The 19,900-nt window shown below is 36.4% G+C and overlaps 1 protein-coding gene across 4 annotated transcripts in view; it reads right to left on the bottom strand.

Moving 5' to 3' along the window:
- Nucleotides 1-2,230: 2,230 nt before the first annotated feature.
- LOC136259786 (uncharacterized) overlaps nucleotides 2,231-19,900 on the bottom strand; it is a 48,298-nt gene continuing 30,628 nt past the window's right edge. For all 4 annotated transcript variants that reach the window (XM_066053326.1, XM_066053335.1, XM_066053351.1 and 1 more), the window contains 7 exons: nucleotides 17,853-18,141; nucleotides 13,024-15,143; nucleotides 11,952-11,985; nucleotides 11,489-11,800; nucleotides 11,401-11,435; nucleotides 9,613-9,691; nucleotides 2,231-2,454 (listed from right to left, as the gene is read on the bottom strand). In XM_066053326.1, coding sequence (XP_065909398.1) covers nucleotides 2,435-2,454; nucleotides 9,613-9,691; nucleotides 11,401-11,435; nucleotides 11,489-11,800; nucleotides 11,952-11,985; nucleotides 13,024-15,143; nucleotides 17,853-18,141 — 2,889 coding nt within the window. In that variant the 3' untranslated portion in view covers nucleotides 2,231-2,434. The remainder of the gene's footprint in view (nucleotides 2,455-9,612; nucleotides 9,692-11,400; nucleotides 11,436-11,488; nucleotides 11,801-11,951; nucleotides 11,986-13,023; nucleotides 15,144-17,852; nucleotides 18,142-19,900) is intronic.

Below are 19,900 nucleotides of genomic sequence, written 5' to 3'. Positions count from 1 at the left end.
TCAGAGTTGTCAATTCTTTAGCATAATAGTAGTAAATTAGTTGGCTATACTTCAATGTGAAAAAGCCCATTCTCATGCAGGATACTAGCTATACTCAAACCTCTTAAATTCTTACACGTCATATAGACATGAGTTTAAACTGCAAATTACTATTTTTTGCTGTTACAACGCAATAATATGAGGATAATTGGGTTTGCTATGCACATATATAAAACTTCTTCTACCAGCATTTGACCTATAATGCATTCATAACAAGGAAGCAAGGATATCACACTTTTCTGCATGTGTTGGTACAGTATATGCACATTTTTAAGTTTACCGCTACTGGCTACAGTATAACACTCTACTTGCAGATGTTTATGCAATAATACATGTACATCATCTTCATTTTGAGCAAGTTAATAGGTACCTATATATTTTGAAAATTGCTAGATAATTGTTGGAAATTATGCACATTGAGATAAGCCATGTGCACTTCAATTTGATTAGTTACGTTTTACGGGTGAAAATATCAAGCGCATAGGGCCAGTATTATATATAAAACTAGTAATCGAAATTGGCACAAGAGTAGTGCAGAAATAACAAACAGAGTTTAAAGAATTTAAACAAGATTAATGTTATAGCAATATGTCACGTGCTGCACATTACAATACGCTGGTGAACACTATTTAGAACTAAACACATGTGTATACTCACACTCACATTTCAGTTTAGGGGAAGGTAGTTGTTTTCTGCTGTTCTCTCCCCACCCAGCCCTCTGTCCCTGATGATTAAGGGCTTATTCTCACTGTTAGCTGTGTCAATGATTATATAATACTACAATGAACTAACTGCATCTGTGTTCAGCACTATACATGCATACAAGCTACCCCATTATACATGCATGTGATGAATTTTTTTCCTTTCGGTATTTCTCCTGGTGCATCTGTTGACATCTACTCTGGTGATCACCCAATGTATTGGATGGCTAGTTCCTTGTGTATTATTGCTTAATCTGCTTCACATATATACTGTTGATTCCCAATAGGTTATACACTGGCAATGCGTATACAAGAAATTGTTGGTGTCATCATCAGGACAGATAGTTACCATAAGCAACAGTGTGTATATGTACCGGCAATGGTTATAATACCTGCAAGTGTTATATTGTGTACCAGCAGGTGTTATTGGGTTAGCAAGACCTGCTCTGCCTGCTGGAGGTGTTATCATGCCTGCAAGTGCTATGGGTGCGAGAGTCACCTGTATCAGCATTGTTCCAGCAAGAGTTGGTGAAGAGTCTTGTGTGCCAGCAAGAGTTGTTGTGCCAGTTGCTGTTATTTCAGCAAGAGTTGGTGTGTCAAAATGAATTCTCCATTCCTATAGCATGGAATGTGATCATGGAATGTGATGGCATGGAGTCCTACTTAGGTGTCCACCATTCCTAGTAAAACTTCTACTTTTTGGCCTCATTATCACCCAAGTCAAGAATCTAACTTGTAGGGAGGTTCTTGTGTGCATGTACCAGTGGACTAAAAGATTTGTAGGGTAATTTATGGTGGCAGGACTCCATGCACCTACCAAACTCCACTACAATTGGAGGATTGAGTGGCAACAGCCTTGTTTGAATTGGAAGTTTGAGTGGCCAAGCACCAACGTTGAAGTATGATAGGAGTTTGTCAACAAGAAGGTGAGCTAATAACATTAATGTACCAGTAAGGGGGGATGAAATAATGATAGCTTGCTGGCTTGCAACCTTAGTGAGTTTTGGGAAGATATTTACACCAGTAATTTGTAGGTGAATAGTACATACAGTAGTTGGATGCAGAAGCTAATGCTTAAGATAGTGATAGCTAGCCATTTTAGCTTAATTTTCTACTTATTAAAATCTTTTCAATTTGTAAAAAAGTGGGTTGGTCAAGCCTGTGAAACAACTAATTAAGCTGATATGTTGCCTAAATCACATACAAATTCCTGTGCCTAGAATGACTTGTTCAGCTACCGACAAATGCCGAGCTCCTATTATGAATCATATACTATAAAAATATTCTCTTGCCAGTTTAATAGAATAGCATCCATTCTCATCATGGCTCTCCACAAATACCTTTTTTTAGAATATGCTGTATGACTATCACATTACAAAACAATTTCTTATTTTCCAGGGCACAGCCTATATATATATATATATATATATATATATATATATATGTAGTATATACTTGAAAACCATGCAATGATTTACAAAAGACAAATATGTATTATATACCTGTATTTTTAATTTACTAGTGCAAATCTGTGGTACATTTCTGCTGTACATCGTACTTCAATATTGGAAGCATAACTGAAACGCACAGTAATATATTATGCAACTACTATAGTTAATCCCGTACAAAGGTTATTAATGCCGTATTACTGTAGTATCTATAGTGTGTAGAAAATAATCTGAATGTCAATTTCTTTAATCAGTAGAACTCCTTCCTGATTAAGAAAAAAAAAACAAATACATTAATTTGCATATGTAGTAGCTGAGACAATTAATGTTATTTACTTATTTATTAAGACTTTACAGCACACGTGCTGAAGGTCTGTAGGACTCCTGGTCCTACAGCATGTTTAAAGTTGCTACATAAAGTATGTTTGAAAAGGAGAAAAAATCCATGACTGGACCCAAACCTACAGCCATCCGATTAATGCTCAAACGCTTACAGGAGTCTGCTAGCAGTCAAGATGTCTTCTCCTTGTTAATTTCAAGTATTTGCATCCATAGGAAACCTTAGAGAGTGACTTTATTATCTCAATATGTGACCTAATTATAATCAGGGAAAACTATCGATGTACACACATGAGTAAATATTCCTTGGGAATACCAAAGCTGCAAATTTTGGTATTTTCACTATAGGTGCAGCTAGAATATAACTAGTGTTTAACTTACTTTAGTTCATAGCTATTAAGCTAGCTACTAGTATGATCCTGATTTTAAGCAAACAGTATCTGTAACACAAGCATGCACATAACCGTGCATGGTTGGTGTATGATGGGCAGGTAAATGGTACGTATATTAAATGAAAGGTTATATGGAGTCTCAGGCCTTAATAGGGGCCACTCAAAGTGATGGGAAACTGTCCAAGGTCAGTGGAATTTCAAGGTGACAGCTAGAGCATTCCACTGGTACGTGTCTCTCGATTCCACTTGTGAAAATCAGCAGCCTTAAAAATATGTTTTATGCGTTTTTAAAAAGATTACAATGCCCAGGTGTGACCATGGAGGCTGGGGTTAGGGAAATTAATATCATTAATAGGGAGTTGAGTCCATAATTCTTTAGTAGAGGCAAAAAGAAAATTTATATTATGTGGTATAAATGTGTAGTGTAAAATTTGGTCACATCATGATTTACACATTGTACAGTACCACTGTTATACTGCATGTGCTCAGTGTGTTGGAAATTATGCTACATGATTTCATGATTTTCCAAATCATACTAGTACAATTTAATTTTAAAATGAAGTAGGATTCCAGCAATAAAAAGTAGTAATCAAGATATGGGTCATTCCGTGTCAAATCAACACGGAATTTGGGGTCACCTCTCGGATTTTGACGAAACTTGGTGTGATCATAGTACCTGTGATGCTTACCACCTGTACAAAATTTTAGCCCCATACACTGCAATAGTTTCTGAATTATGACCACAAATATTTTGAATATTTCATAAAAAATCAATCTGCTTTGAGTTACAAAATTGGCTATAACCCTTTACTACATTAATATTTTTAAGCAAATTTTTCACAAATGAAAGAATATTGACCGATCTTTAAAATTATCAAACAATTATGGGATATCTAATTAATTAAGGTTAAGTGGTGCTTTGTTTAAAACTTTAATATTCAATATTTCAAAAAATGCTGCTTAAAATTCTTTGAATTTTTTCTGAGATAACAATTAGGTCATGGTCCATGTTTGATGAAATTTTGGTTGTGGGACCATGAGGGACTCAAGAGGTATAATTAAATATGTTGGGGTATGTAGTGGAATTTTGTAGCCTATAACTGCTGTATGGAGACCTATACCACCAATACTCGGATCTAACAAGACCACAGATTTGTTTTTATGCAGTGGAGGTATCTAGGTAAAGTATGACCTTTAATAGTGACCACCTGTATAGAAAGACCATGTTGCAGTTATTTTACACTGTTTACTTGAGCAAGTTTAATGAAGCTATCTAAATACCGTGTTAAACATGGTCCGTACTCAGAGTTGGGGGTAACGCATTACAAATGTAACGTGTTATGTAATAATATTACTTTTACAGTAACGAGTAATATAACTCGTTACATGACAAAGTAGCGAGTAACATGTAACGGATATTACATCCGGATATTGTAACGAATGTACGCATTACTTCCTTTTAAGGTGCATTGTATCCAGGCACATGATTTATTGCAGTTTGGGTCCAGACAAGACTGGAGATAACGTTATAGACATGGACAAAGAATGATAGTGTATGGGGAGTGGCCTTGAGGCCAAGATACAACAACAAAGTATGCATTTGTGGCTGAACTCGCTCATGTCACTTGTAGTTGTAGGCTGGTAGCTTGTATTAAGAAGGTTGGACTTACTTTATAGTTTGTAATGAACAAATGTAATATGTAATATTATTACTAGTTACAGCCCTCAGAGTAGAGTAGCCAGTAATATGTAACTCGTTACTTTTTTCAGTAAGTAATATGTAACTGTAGCGCACTACATCGCGTAAAAGTAACGAGTAATATGTAACTAGTTACATTTTTAGTGTAATGACCCCAACTCTGTCTGCACTATGTTCTTTGTGGTATTACACATTATTCATACGTGCTTAAAATGGAAATATGGTGGAATGCTTATGGTCAATAACAAAAGCATGTGACCACTTCATCATTTCCAGGCATTTGTCAAATCCCATAGCAGGACACTTTGGTCTATTGCAACACAACATGTAGTAAGTTATAATTTCATGAGCCTTTGGTACATTACTTCAAGGGTTCATGAAAGGTATCAAATGGCAAGCACTTTGTAAACAGTACTTAAGTTTGCACCACCCAAAATACACAACAGCATAAACACTGGGATGAGTCATCTCAGTGTTTATGTTGATGTTTGTACAGCACAAACATAAGGAAACACCTTGCTGTGTCTCCAGAATCTTTTATATACTAGTGTAAAGTTTTTACAATAAAAATATTGGCTGTTGTTATCTACTTAAACAAGTCCATGTTGAGTGTTTTATCAGTTTTACTGTGTGATAGAGTAGAGTAAGTGCTTGTTTCTCAAGACTTGTCACTGAGGTAGACTTCGTGAAACTACTTGGTATACAGTAGTACCATATAGCATAGTTTAAAGTATACGCTGCTAGTGCAATTGTACCATGCCGTGGAAGAAACAGTGCTGCAATCCTTTTCAAAAAGATGATCATGGCTGGTCAACTAAAAAGATGAATCTGAGACGTGTGACAAAATGGATGTGTGACAAAATTACATCAATTTCAGTTGGATTAATGATCTGTAATAACTGTAGAAAGCAGCTTTACAAGGTACCTTATCCTAGTACACAATTAGAATATCAGGTCTCTGATTATGATTCCACTGAACCTGAATGTGACTTGCCAGAGCCACTAGAACTTTCATCCATCAATCAGTGTTTAGAAGAGATTGGAGAAACTCCCATTGTAAAGGAAAAACTTAGCCAGCAAAAATATCCAAAGCATAAGCTTCAAAAGATCAGTGCTTCTATTAAAAGAACGGTATTTAAGGACAGAGAGGTTAGATACTCTGATGATGAAAGTGAAATAATTGGTCAGTTGAAGGATGAGTTTCACTCAACCAACCAGCGAAGCAAAAAGATGCAAATTCTTACGGTACTTCCAAAGAGTTGGACTATTCAGCAGATCCACACTGAATTTGGAGCTACATATTACATGGCCAGAAAAGCAAAACACCTTGTTAAAGAATCAGGAATTCTGGCTACCCCCAATCCTAAGTTAGGCCACCACATTGACCACCAAACTGCATTACAGGTTTTCCAGTTTTACGAAAGTGATGAAATTAGTAGATTAATGCCTGGCAAAAAGGATTTTGTTTCTGTGAAGCAAGGCGAACAAAGAGTTCAAGAACAAAAGCGATTAATTTTGAGCAATCTAAAAGAATTATACCGACTCTTCAAAGACAACTTCCCTACTGAAAAAGTAGGTTTCTCTAAATTTGCAGAACTTAGGCCCAAACACTGTGTTCTGGCTGGAGCAAGTGGGACACACTCTGTTTGTGTTTGCACTATTCATCAAAATGTGAAGTTAATGATAAATGGTGCAAGTTTACGTGGTCTCTCTAAAGATAGTGAGATACTGTTGGATACATATCACAGTTGCTTGGCCCAAATCATATGTAACCCGGCATTACCTAGATGCTACTTGGGTTGCTGCCAGTATTGTCCTGGTATCAGCAAGCTTAAGAACCATCTCCAGATACTCCTAGAAGAAAACATGATTGATGAGATTGTATACAAGCAGTGGGTATCAGTTGACAGGTCTACCCTTGAATCGATTTGCAATTCATCTGATGATTTTGTGGAATCATTTTGTGAAAAGCTTAATCTATTACTCTCTCATTCATTTATTGCAACACAGCAGGCTGTATTCTATAAAGATTGTAAATCTTGTATGAAAACTGGAGAAGTGCTTGTCACCGTTGATTTTGCTGAAAACTATGCTTTTGTTCTTCAGGATGCAGCTCAAGGGTTCCATTGGAACAATGCTCAAGCTACTGTTCATCCATTTGTCGTATACTATACTAATTCAGACAAATTATGCCATCTCAGCTATGTAGTCATATCTGATTGTATGCACCATGACACTGTAGCATTCCACCTCTTTCAGAAAAGCTTTATTACATTTTTGATGGCAAAACTTCCCTCTTCTCTCAAAAAGGTGACCTACTTTTCTGACGGTGCAGCTGCTCAATACAAAAACCGCAAGAATTTTATTAATTTATGCCATCATGAAATAGACTTTGGAATACCAGCTGAGTGGCACTTCTTTGCAACATCACATGGTAAAGGTGCTTGTGATGGAGTTGGTGGAACAGTGAAAAGACTGGCAGCAAAAGCTAGTTTGCAAAGACCCTATGACCAGCAGATAATGACACCTCGTCAATTATATGACTGGGCTTCTGAAAACATAAAGGCAACTTTCTTTGGATATTGCACAACAGAGGAGTATGAAACAGAACTGGTTGCTCTACGACAAAGATTTGAGCAAACTCGAACAATTCCTGGCACACGAAAAATGCATTCATTTATTCCACAGTCCACAGACACGGTTGAAACAAGGCAATATTCCACATCAACTGAATTTAAAGTTCAGAAAGTGACTGCAGGTGATGCTGTCTTATCTTTAGATCAAATACGAGGGTTTGTTACTTGTGTCTATGATCAGAAATGGTGGTTGGCTTGTGTGCTTGAGACTGACACAGAAGACCTAGAAGTTAAAGTAAGTTTTCTTCACCCTAATGGGCCAGCACACTCTTTCAGGTATCCTTGCATACCAGACATTCTTCGGGTAACTACCAGTGATGTTCTGACTATAGTTGATCCTAGGACAACCACAGGCAGAGTTTACACAATCACACAAAAGGAAAGCAAAACTGCTTCGGAGAAGTTACAGAGAATAATTTTAACCTAAGAAAATACATTGTACGTACTTTTTGCTTAATCAGCACAATATTTTGTAAATAATATACAGTATTATGGAAGCTTTGTAATTTGACATAGCATAACAAAATGACTCATATTAATGTTGACCCTGGGACTCAAACAAGAAATATACTGCATTAGAGAATTATCCTAAAACATACGTAAGTACTCAATGTATGGTCTTTCTATACAGGTGGTCACTATTAAAGGTCATACTTTACCTAGATACCTCCACTGCATAAAAACAAATCTGTGGTCTTGTTAGATCTGAGTATTGGTGGTATAAGTCTCCATACAGCAGTTATAGGCTACAAAATTCCACTACATACCCCAACATATTTAATTATAACTCTTGAGTCCCTCATGGTCCCACAACCAAAATTTCATCAAACATGGACCATGACCTAATTGTTATCTCAGAAAAAATTCAAAGAATTTTAAGCAGCATTTTTTGAAATATTGAATATTGAAGTTTCAAACAAAGCACCACTTAACCTTAATTAATTAGATATCCCATAATTGTTTGATAATTTTAAAGATCGGTCAATATTCTTTCATTTGTGAAAAATTTGCTTAAAAATAATAATGTAGTAAAGGGTTATAGCCAATTTTGTAACTCAAAGCAGATTGATTCTTTATGAAATATTCAAAATATTTGTTGTCATAATTCAGAAACTATGCAGTGTATGGGGCTAAATTTTTTTACAGGTGGTAAGCACGACAGGTACTATGATCACACCAAGTTTCGTTGAAATCCGAGAGGTGACCCAAAATTCTGTGTTGATTTGACACGGAATGACCCATATATGAATGATGGTAGTTAATACAACATAGCTATGTGGAAAAATCCCTACATAGGCATGTTACCACCATCTGTTCAATTTCAAAGTAGGGATTTTCCCCACATAGTTATGTCATTACATGTTTCTGTATTGACAAGCTTTAAGCCTTCCCAAAGTCCCTAGTGGGATAGCATTCACTGATTAGCTACCATCACTCAAATCTCCTGTTTCACTACATTTTAGTGCTGGAATCCTTATATTAACTGTACCAGTTTGGTAACAATTTGTTGTAGCATGTGTAACTATGTTATACACATGTGGCTGTGACTGCTTTATTAGAGTATCTCAATCACTACTTGCCTTGAATGAGCTTTGCAATAGAATAAGGGGCATGGATTTCCACGTCTAGTTTTCCACTACAAAAACACAGCTGATTGCAACTAGATCATATAAGGGTATTGTACTGATCATTGATGGCATGTTTTGATCATTTAGGGATGTGGTCAGACAATGCAATCGTTATATAAGTGCAGCTACTTGTATCAAGTCCACTTACAGTAGTTTAAGCACTTTAAATAGTCTAAAGCTCCTCTAAGGAAAGTTCCAATGTGGAAAATTAATACATCAGTACGGTTTCCTTGCAGGGGCTATAGCAAGCTACATATGTAGTTATGCCCACCCACCCTCCTCCCCCGTATTTCCTTCGCTCTGTTTCCTTGCATGCAACCATGTACTTAAAAATAAAAGGAAAGGCAAAGTGCAGAAAGCAAATACTTATCAAAACCAGAAAACGCACATCTCACCCATGAGTTTGTTATTGTGGCATGAAATGGTGGCCATGCGCTGCTTCATTTGGCCTCTAACCTTGCAACTGTGGTCAGGCTGGTGAGCAGGCAGACAGGTTTTCGCTGGTTTGCAAAAGCCAATATTTGGCTGTCTGTGAGTGTTTTCTTGTTTTTAATCACTAAGGTTATTCTGTAAAAGTGATTTTTGTCATATATGATGTTCTATATATAATAGTAGAATTTGGGTTTCACCCATCATTTTAGGGGGGGGAACAGGACTAATATTCAGAACACACAGTAACAATCTCAATTATGCAAAACTATTTTGCATAAATATCACACATATACTATACCTGCTGGTTCAGAAATGCTGTGATTGTAACTCTGAGAGTTTCCCTTGCCACTAGATTCATCAGTTGGTAGTGAAATAGACTGTATAATAGACAAGTACAAGGAAAAATTAGGAATTTTAATAAAAAAAGGGATCATTGAAATAAAAAGTAGTAAAACAAAGATATACTAGTAGACATTTACTCCATCTAGAAAGACTTTAATCTCAAATTCTTTTTATGCTGAATTAGGAATTAAATGTCCACTAGTATATCTTCAAGTCTAGGCTAACTTCCTTGTTTCGTTGCTTTTATTTCTACGATCCCTAAAAATTCCCATGTTTATTGTTTGTTTACTGCTTTTGTAACCTAATTCTGGCAAAGTGCATACCACATTAAAAGAGAGAATGGCGCCATGCTTAATGTTTCATCTGAGCACCTACTCCAAATATAAATTACATGAACCAACCACTACACTTGTTTTCAGCTATGTTCAGCCTATTACATGTACAGCATTACACACAGTATGAGAAGTGCCTATGCAAAATATGGACAAAGCCATTACAAACTACCATGAATTGACACCTTGTGTTGTTATCAAAAGTAAATAGGACACAAAGGAGGACAGAGGCATACCGCATTATTAGTATAGACACCTGGAGTGTCTATTTCTTACAATCCACTTGTGAGCCAGCTGAAAAATCCTGTTGCTCCTTGTAGCAGTACTGTCGACATCCTTTGACAAGTTATGGGTTTCAATAATTATAAATTAAGCCACTGCAATCTCATACATGACCCTATATTTACCCCTGGCTTTAATTTAAGACCCAGGATTTATTTGAGCCCGGCTGTAATAGAGATATATGTATACAGTAAGTCGATGATGCTTTCATTGTACTGTGGTATTTCAGACTAAAGTGTTGACATCTAACAGTGAAAAACTTACAAAGTCCATTGCCTTTTGCTTGTGTGAAGGCGTCAGTCAGTCAGTCAGTCAGTCAGTCAGTCAGTCAGTCAGTCAGTCAGTCAGTCAGTCAGTCAGTCAGTCAGTCAGTCAGTCAGTCAGTCAGTCAGTCAGTCAGTCAGTCAGTCAGTCAGTCAGTCAGTCAGTCAGTCAGTCAGTCAGTCAGTCAGTCAGTCAGTCAGTCAGTCAGTCAGTCAGTCAGTCAGTCAGTCAGTCAGTCAGTCAGTCAGTCAGTCAGTCAGTCAGTCAGTCAGTCAGTCAGTCAGTCAGTCAGTCAGTCAGTCAGTCAGTCAGTCAGTCAGTCAGTCAGTCAGTCAGTCAGTCAGTCAGTCAGTCAGTCAGTCAGTCAGTCAGTCAGTCAGTCAGTCAGTCAGTCAGTCAGTCAGTCAGTCAGTCAGTCAGTCAGTTATTCATCCAGTGTGTCAAGCAGTAGAAAATCCCACAGATTTTAAAATTAATATATATATATTAATAAATTCATAGCCACCTATTGGAAACATTTAGGGTCATACTAAGGCACCCTTGGGCTTGGTTATACCTAAAACCAATTGTGAGAAAGTGCAAACCTCTATTAAATTACTGTCTAATGTAATTTTTGCTGCAGAGACATTATTACAGTACATTTTGCTTTATTTTATTTATTTATTTTTTGCCCAAAAACAAATATAAAACTCTTCAAAAATGCCACACTACAGTAATATTCGAGGATACACTGCTAATCACGCTACCGTTACTTTTAACAACGTATTCTATACTTATGAACACTACATGGTGCTACTAATACTAGGTGATAACATACAGTATGTCACTTTAAAACAAATACTATCACTTAATCAAATATATATTACCTTAGATAGTCGTGATGTAACATCACCTTCACATCCTACACAGGGATAAGGCTATCAGAGAGTACCTTACTGTACCACATTACCATACCTTTAGCCTGTAAAGATGACTCCATGTCTTTAGCTAATGCTTCAACTGCAATGGTACAATGTGTCTTCATTACATCAAGTATTATGTAAAAACTTTCAGTGTATCCAGCTTTCAAAGGCCGTGCAATATAATCCAGTAACTTCATAATCTTCTCAGATTCTCGATTACATGATTTGATATCAGATGCATCATCAACAGTGATAACTCTCTTTGTTATGAAGTGTGGTATTAGTGTGTGGACATTGAGAACTCCAGTTAATTTGGAGTAATTTTCTGTAAACACCATTTCTTCTGGACATTCTTTCAACTGCCCTGATAGAATATATATAAAAGTCAAATCTATGTGCATAGCAAGTAATATCAGCTGGTGATACAATACTGTATGTAACAGATGCTTAGACATTTATAATAATATACAAATACACATGCACATGTATTATAATTTTAGAAATACAGATCTTACCTGGAAATCTAATTTGCAGCTTTATATTTCGTGTCTGTACAAAAAGAAGTTTAAGGCATAATGTAATATATTGGCAGCACAAAGTGTCACTGTTACTATGCTAAATATACTTCTGTTGTTTAGGGCTTAACTTCCAACAGTTTTCCAGAGTATCATTCAATAAAATAATATGGTACCACCAAAGTACAACATGGTTAGAGCTTTCTTATAACTGCTTGAGCATGAGTACAGTGACTCAGTACACTGGCAAGTAATAAACTGTTCAAGCAACACAAGCTATTGTGTAGATTCAAGCACACCTTGTGAGTCTCATTAAGTAGGATTGTACCAACACCAATATTATGTTGGTATCAGCACATACCAGTGCCAATATTATTATGAGTATTGGTATCAGTCAATTGCAAGTCTAGAATGCAGATATTTATAGTACAAGTACTATGAAAAGTTGTGCAAGTACAATTAAAAGCACTGCAACACTCCAAGTGACTTTGTGTCCAAGTGGTAAACATTTTGCATAGATTGGTGTGGGCTTAAATCTGATTGTTTGTTTTTTTTTTCAGTTTGTTTCTGAGAGTTTTTTGCACCAACACTTATTTGTTAGTCCTTTTTCATACTATGATATTTCACTGACAAACAGCCATATAGTGATCATGCTATGTATACTCCATTAATATGTTGTATCTCAAAATAATAAATTTATCAGTCATACTTTTAAAATGAATATTGGGTATTGGCATCAGATGTAAAATGTGGTATTGGTACAGCCTTATCATAAACATCAGAGTACACAACAGTATTATATACTCACAATAAACTCTACACACTCTAAAGTTTAATACGCATAGCAGGTACTCTATGTGGCTTTAAAATTCACATGCTCACTGTGTAGTTATAGTTAAATGGGAAGGTAAAATTTATCTCTTTATTTATTTTTAAAATTTATCCCTATAGAGCAAGCACTCCATAATAATAAGCAATGGGGAAGCATAGAACTTATGCATAAAACACCACCTAAATAACATCACATGTATGCAGACAGAGTGTGTATATTAGCACTAGCTACATCAATTACCAATGATGTTTTCGGGTGCATGGGCTTATACCACAGTTTGTGCAATTTTAATTCCATCCATCCATGATATTCACATTGCAATCCACGAGGAATAGGCATATTTATGTGATCTAAAGGTAGAGAAATCACACAAGGCTTGGTGTTACAGTAAAAGCCACATTTTAGATTGACAGTATTTTGTTGTTTGTTGACGTGCTGTAATGCACTGACTACAGTCTGCTGAACCTCAAAGTGAATACACTCAGAATCCATCGTGTTTTTTCTCACTTGAATTTCTAAGTGGGAAATTTTGTCATATAGCACAACGTACTGTCCAGAATTGGTACAAAATGTAACAAGGTTTGAGTAAACGCATCTCTTGCCTTCAAATGAAACTTGTAGTTTCCAACTACTTGCTTTCTGAACTAAACAAACAATCAAACAACAAAACAGTCCTCTTGGAAAAGTTCCTGAATGGAACTGAATTACAAATTCAACACCATCAACAGGAGGCATGGATTTAAATACATCACATTCTCCATCCTTGTAGGAATCCAAAACAGCCAACATCAAATAATCATTACTACCATTTGTGGGAAATGGTGTAATAATGTTCAAATACTCAAGCAATTCAAGAAAACACTGCAAGTCAATACCTCCAAGTGAATCTGTGTTGATTTTTTCAATCAAACTCTGGCTAAGAATACCCTTGGATTTTAGATTTGCTAAGTCTTTATAATCAACAACTGTCCCATCAAATGAGCAACAAACAAAATTAGTCAAGTTTGTAAACAGCCATTGTGGGTTAGATATCACAAAGTTGTTCATTCCAGGAACATCATGAAAGTAGAGCAGAATACCAAACATATGGTGAAACCTCAATGCAGCTCTAACTTGTATTTCAGCATTTTTCTTATCGCATTCCAGAATTATTCTTTGATACAATGCTACAACCTCTGAAACTGCAATGAAAGATTTCTTTTGTGTGTTACACATTAACCTGATTTCTAGTTCCAATATGATCCAGATGATTGGCACTTCATAAACAGCCTTTTCATCTAGTTTTCGTTTGACTTCAGAGCATATTTTACTTGCTATTGAATCTTGTGAATATTCTTGCTCTCCAGCAAGAGTGTTATCTACTGCAAACAAAATTTTGTCACAGTTCCAGATAGATACGTTATCACTGGGCTCCAATTGTGAAACTATCTCTTCTAGTTGGTCACTGACTGTATCAACATCTTTTTCGTTTACTTGATCAAGATGAGTACCAACAAAACAAAGTCCTGGCTTACTATCTCTGCCTTTTTGCAAAACAGCCACATCTGGAAGAGGAACATCTGTAATTATGGAGTCTTTCAAAAGTGCAACTAGACATTTTATTAAATCTCTGTTAGTGTAATTCCATGGATATGGTTCATAAGATTTGATACCATTCTTGTAATGATGCACTAATACTCGTTCATCAAATCCTTTAGCTCTCAATACATGAAGCATATTTAAGACAACAAACGTAACAGTAGCTGAAGTATTAACAGCTGGTAACATGTTTATGAATTGTGGTTGACCACCAGTGTCCAGTAACGTGAGAATGTCCCATACTGGAAGAGGCTTGTCAAAATCTTTTGCAAGATTAGGAGACTTTGAGTACAATCTTTTTTCTGTAACAGTATGTTTAGCAAAGTTGCCTGTTTTAAAAGATGGACTTTTAAGTAACTTCAACTGTGCTTGTGATGGTATTTCATTACCTGGATGTGATACTTGCTGATAGACTGCAGAGGGTCCTGTCTCAATAACATCTTTCCCACCTGTATTAACTGCGGGCTGCTCTGAACAAGAGGGTTGTGGTTCAAACACCAGTTTGTGGTGAAAACGTAGTTTAAGTTGATGAAGTTCTTCAATTGGATTAAGATCAATCCACTTTGTTCCTTGTATTGTAGCCTTTCTCGCTATCATAACTTGTTTGGTGTTACCAAGGCCTGTACTATGGTACTGATGTCTAAACTTTTCGTTTTTAAGAAAACGCACAAAACTTGTTTTTCCAGCTCCTGATGCTCCACAAAACAAGATTTTAGCATGTCTTACCTTCATGGTATACCCACCTTTCTTTGCTTCACTTATCAAATGCATCATTTGTTCATCTATGTATTTAACAACACAAAATAGCATAAGGTAGCTACTTGCACTTGTCATATTTTTCATAAAATACCCATGGCAATGCTTTAATTACACACACATACACATGTATGTTAAATCTTTTAGCTATTATAATGATAGTCGGTTTTCCATCAAAAATTTTATTTGGTGGAGTAATACAAGCTTGGGAAACTGAAGGAATTTGGGAAAGTTATGTACTTTTGTCAACTATATAAAAATTAACTTTTTTGATATAACAGTTTTTTCAATGGTTATGTCTGTCATGTTTGGTTGCTATTGATCATTTTCAGTAGTTCGATATGACTTAGCAGTTTGCTGTCATTGCTTGTTTTTCCAGACTATGCTAAGCCACAAAAAGCAATGTTTACCTACTATCTTTGTGGTGGAGCTTATCAGTGTGCTATGCATATGATTTCCTCAGCTGTCTGTTATTTGTCCAAATTCATTCTCTTAATATTATAATCTATGTAACATAATCGCATATTAAGTTCATGTATCTAATATCATGTGCTATCTTGGTGTCACTTTTTACTATTATTATTATTATGTATTGCTATGTACACTTACTAGCTTTGTGAAAATGTTATGTGCTTAGCATTATGGCAAAGTATGCAATGATGCAGTGGAAGGGTGGTGTGTTTAGCTAGGCAAATATACTATGCTGTATATATATGAGCACATGTTTGTAATGGAGTCCTGAATAAATAGTGGTATCACCATTACTCCCTGGGGTGTGCCCCATGTCAACCAACATGTGTATATATATATATTGTACTTTGCATGGGAGAATCAAATTAGTGTACTGTATTTTCTATAAAGTACTGTATTACCACCATGAGTGCAACATGGAAAAAATAGCACAAGGGTGTGGGCAAGAGACTAATACAGCACAAGGCAAAGCTGAGTGCTGTATTCAACTCTAGACCATGCCAGAGTGCTATTTTTATCATATTGCACAAGCATGGTGGTGCTTTAACTGGTTTAAAGTGCTTTCTCGATATCTTTGTTCAAAGAGTTCATTTTGTAGACTCAAACTGCATTGGTTTTCAGCCATCAGACTATTGGTAAGTGTCTATATAGTATAACTTTGGTTATAAAACAAACAAATATCTCCATTTTGGCTACTTGTAGTAATTTAAATGTTACGCACATGATCAACAGTGCTGTATTTTCTGTACGCAGTACTGTATTTTCTTTTCAGTGCTGTATGGAAATAATAGCACCCTTATTCGTTTGATCCTCGCCCACGCAAGTGCTTCAAGTGGCCATACAGTACAGTTATGTGGATAATGGTACAAATAGTTATGCAGAAACAATCCCACTCAGACAGCACAATTGATCACATGCATGACATTGTACGTCACTAACACTAGCCAAACTAATCCTATCAGTTTTCTCTACAACTACTATTTACTCATAATCTGATTGCTAAATATTGAAGCAGCAAAATGAGTACTCATTACACATTGGCAGATAAAAGTTTGGTAAATCTACCACACAGCCTATATTATATATACTAGTACACAAAAAAAATTAGGAATTTTCAACTATAGTATGTTCACGTTGAGCTGAATCCTGAAAAATAGCTAAAAATTAAAAGTGGATTTTTTCTCAAGAGAGTTAACATTTCAGCCAACCAGATGATTATTGGTAACAGCAAAGGTGTCAACAACAGACACGTACAGTTTGGCTCCATTACAAGTTTGGGAAAGGGCTGTAATAGACACTGTGCTTATATGGCTTCCCCATAGGAAATGTATTGTGAAAATTTTGATTGGCTATAAATATTATGGCAAACATTTGAACAAAAAGATTTTGAAATAGTTTTAGCGGGTCAAGCAGTACTACAAATGAGCCAAATTTCAAGATTGTGTGCAATTGCATCCATGAGTTATTAAATGTTTTTGAGGATTCAGCTCAACGTGAACATACTATAGAGTAGGGACCATAGCACATCAATAAAGCACTGAAACAAGCTGGAGTAGTGCATGATATTAAATTACAGTAAAACAATAAGAAGTGCTATACCCCTACTATGCATTTCCATTAATAGAAATGGTAATCGAACCTATCATAAAGTTACAGGTATCTACCAAGCATAAGTGCTTAAAATGTCTAAATGTGTGTTGCTCAAGGAAAGTGTTGATTAAAATCTCAATATGGTGTTTCATTGCATTGCATAAAGAGGGATGAGACTAGCCTGATTGAAAAGACAAGGCGTAGAGGGCACGCACTCATCGTAACCCCAAAAGTCACATTCCACCAGTGAGTTATTTTATTGTGGCATAAAATGGTGGCTGTGCCCTGCTTTGTTTGGCCTCCAGTCTTGCAACTGGTCAGGCAGGCAGGCAGACAAAAAATTGTGATTTTAAAAAAAAAATTCTATATCCAGCTGCCTGTAAGTGTTTCTTGGTTTAATGCTGCATTTGATGTTAGCTGGACTAATATTATTCCGTAAAGATGATTTTTGTCATGTAAGATGTTTCTAGGATGATTTTTGAAGTCAGCATTTTAGCAAATTTCCTTCAATTCACCAAATTTGCCAAACTTTAGTCACATCAAACTTGTGTCATTTGCAGTATAAAATATATAACGTAATTACTTGGGATATGGCTGGAGAGGTATAAACCTTGAGATTGCACCTTTAATGATACTGTATATTACTACTTGTATTAGTGAATGTACATCTGTACCTTCAATATCTGTGTAGTATTTTCTATCATTATGTTCTGTTAGATGCTCTCTTTGAATGGAATACTTGCAAATTTTGTAAATAGCCTTCGGAATTTTCTTGATACCTTTGCTACCAAATCTCCCTTCCTGAGTAGAGCTATCAAGTTTTAATACTGCCCTCCCACCTTCAAGTTTTGTAGACCGAAGATATTCAAGGATTGACAGAACATTATCCTCACTAGTGTCTGATAGGTAAATTGTAAGTCGATAGTATTTTGCTTTTGTTATTTCTGGGGACGTCCTTATCACCTATAAATAGTTGTAAAGATGGTGTCATATCACACGTACCCAATCATAGCTGTACATTAAGTTCTTAAAATCTGTAACAGTATAGCATTGTTAGAGACCATGCCCTCGGATCTTTGTGTTTTAAAAAACCTTGGCTTTTTGCCTCAGTTTTTAAATCCAAGAAGATCCTCATGCTCGGTCTCTATAACCAATAGTCAGTACATGTAGAGGAGGTCATGGTTGCCCAAATTTCTAACTAAGTAGAGTTTCTGTGTATGCTTTTAAAAGTGTGGTTAGAGTTGTGTCCATTTGAAAACTTATAAATACAGTACAGTCCAGAGGTAACGTTACAATCCCTCGTGAGTGCTCAAATCCAGGCCACGACTCGACACGACACACGACTGGAATACATCACGTGCGAAGGCATACGGTTACTGGAGCAGCTACCCGAGGGAGCTCGCCTATCGTGGCTACAGGTGGTGAGTTAGTTAGCACACACATGCTAAAGAAATTGCGGGTCGAAAATTGGCTACTTGAATGTCAACTGCTCGCGAGTATAACATTACCTCTGGGCAGTACTGTATGTATGTATGTACTGTATGTGTGTGTGTGTGTGTGTGCGTGCGTGCGTGCGTGCGTGCGTGCGTGCGTGTGTGTGTATGTATGTACATATATATATCAAGAACTTTGTGTGGGAGTATCAAAGCAAAAAAGTGTTCTATATTCGCCATACAAGCACAAGTGTTCTATATTGGGCAGTTATAGAACACTTTAATAGACCACAGTTCTATAGCAGGTAGTTATAGAACTACCAGGTCTATTTGTAGGCTGATAGCCTATACTTTGAGTGGGTAATCATTACTCATTCTGGCCAGTACAACCAATCAACCAAGCCAGTGTGGGCTGATAGCCTGACTGTGCTGGCTGACCAGTCAACCCAACCAGTACGAGCAAAACCACTGGATTTAATTTATAAACACACTTGAAGATTTCGATGATGGTTGCTTGTGGTCAGCAGCAGCAAACATTCTTACTATGTTTTGTTCACATAAACGGATGAGTCCTAGGAATATCACGGAAATAAGCTTATTATAGTACTACAATCGAAAACTTTTAGTGTTGAGAAGATGGACTAGACTTGCAAAACGACTAATGAAGGCACAGCACAGTGCAACACAGGTGAAACACAGGCGCAATGCCTATTCTACCAATGATAATACTACTCCATGAGTTTCTAATTGTTTTGTGTGTCTTGTGTGTACTTCAAGTTGACAGTTTTCTATGCCAGATAAAGCACTGCCTTTCGCTAGTGCTATACGGGAAATATAGCATGAAAAGAGTGGGCGAGAGACAAATATAGCACAAGGCGAAGTCAACTTGAGGTACACACAAAACACATGAAACAATTAGAAACTCACGGAGTAGTGTTATCATCGGTAGAATAAGTATTGCGTTTGTGTTGCACTGTGCTGCGCCTTCATTAGTTGTTTTGTGAGTCTGGTCCATCTTCTCAATACTAAAAGTTTTTGATTGTGGTACTTTAATAAGCATATTTCCGTGATATTCCTAGGACTCATCCGTTTATGTGAACAAAACATAGTAAGAACGTTTGCTGCTGCTGACTACAAGTAACCATCATCAAAATCTTCAGGTATGTCTATAAATTAAATCCAGTGGCTTTGCTCATACTGGTTGAGTTGACTGGTCAGCCAGTGCAGTCAGGCTATCAGCCTACACTGGCTTGGTTGATTGGTTGTACTGTCCAGAATGAGTGATGATT

Source organism: Dysidea avara, chromosome 1, assembly GCF_963678975.1.
Source record: "Dysidea avara chromosome 1, odDysAvar1.4, whole genome shotgun sequence".
Taxonomy (NCBI): domain Eukaryota; kingdom Metazoa; phylum Porifera; class Demospongiae; order Dictyoceratida; family Dysideidae; genus Dysidea; species Dysidea avara.
This window is presented reverse-complemented; position numbering and strand designations above follow the sequence as displayed.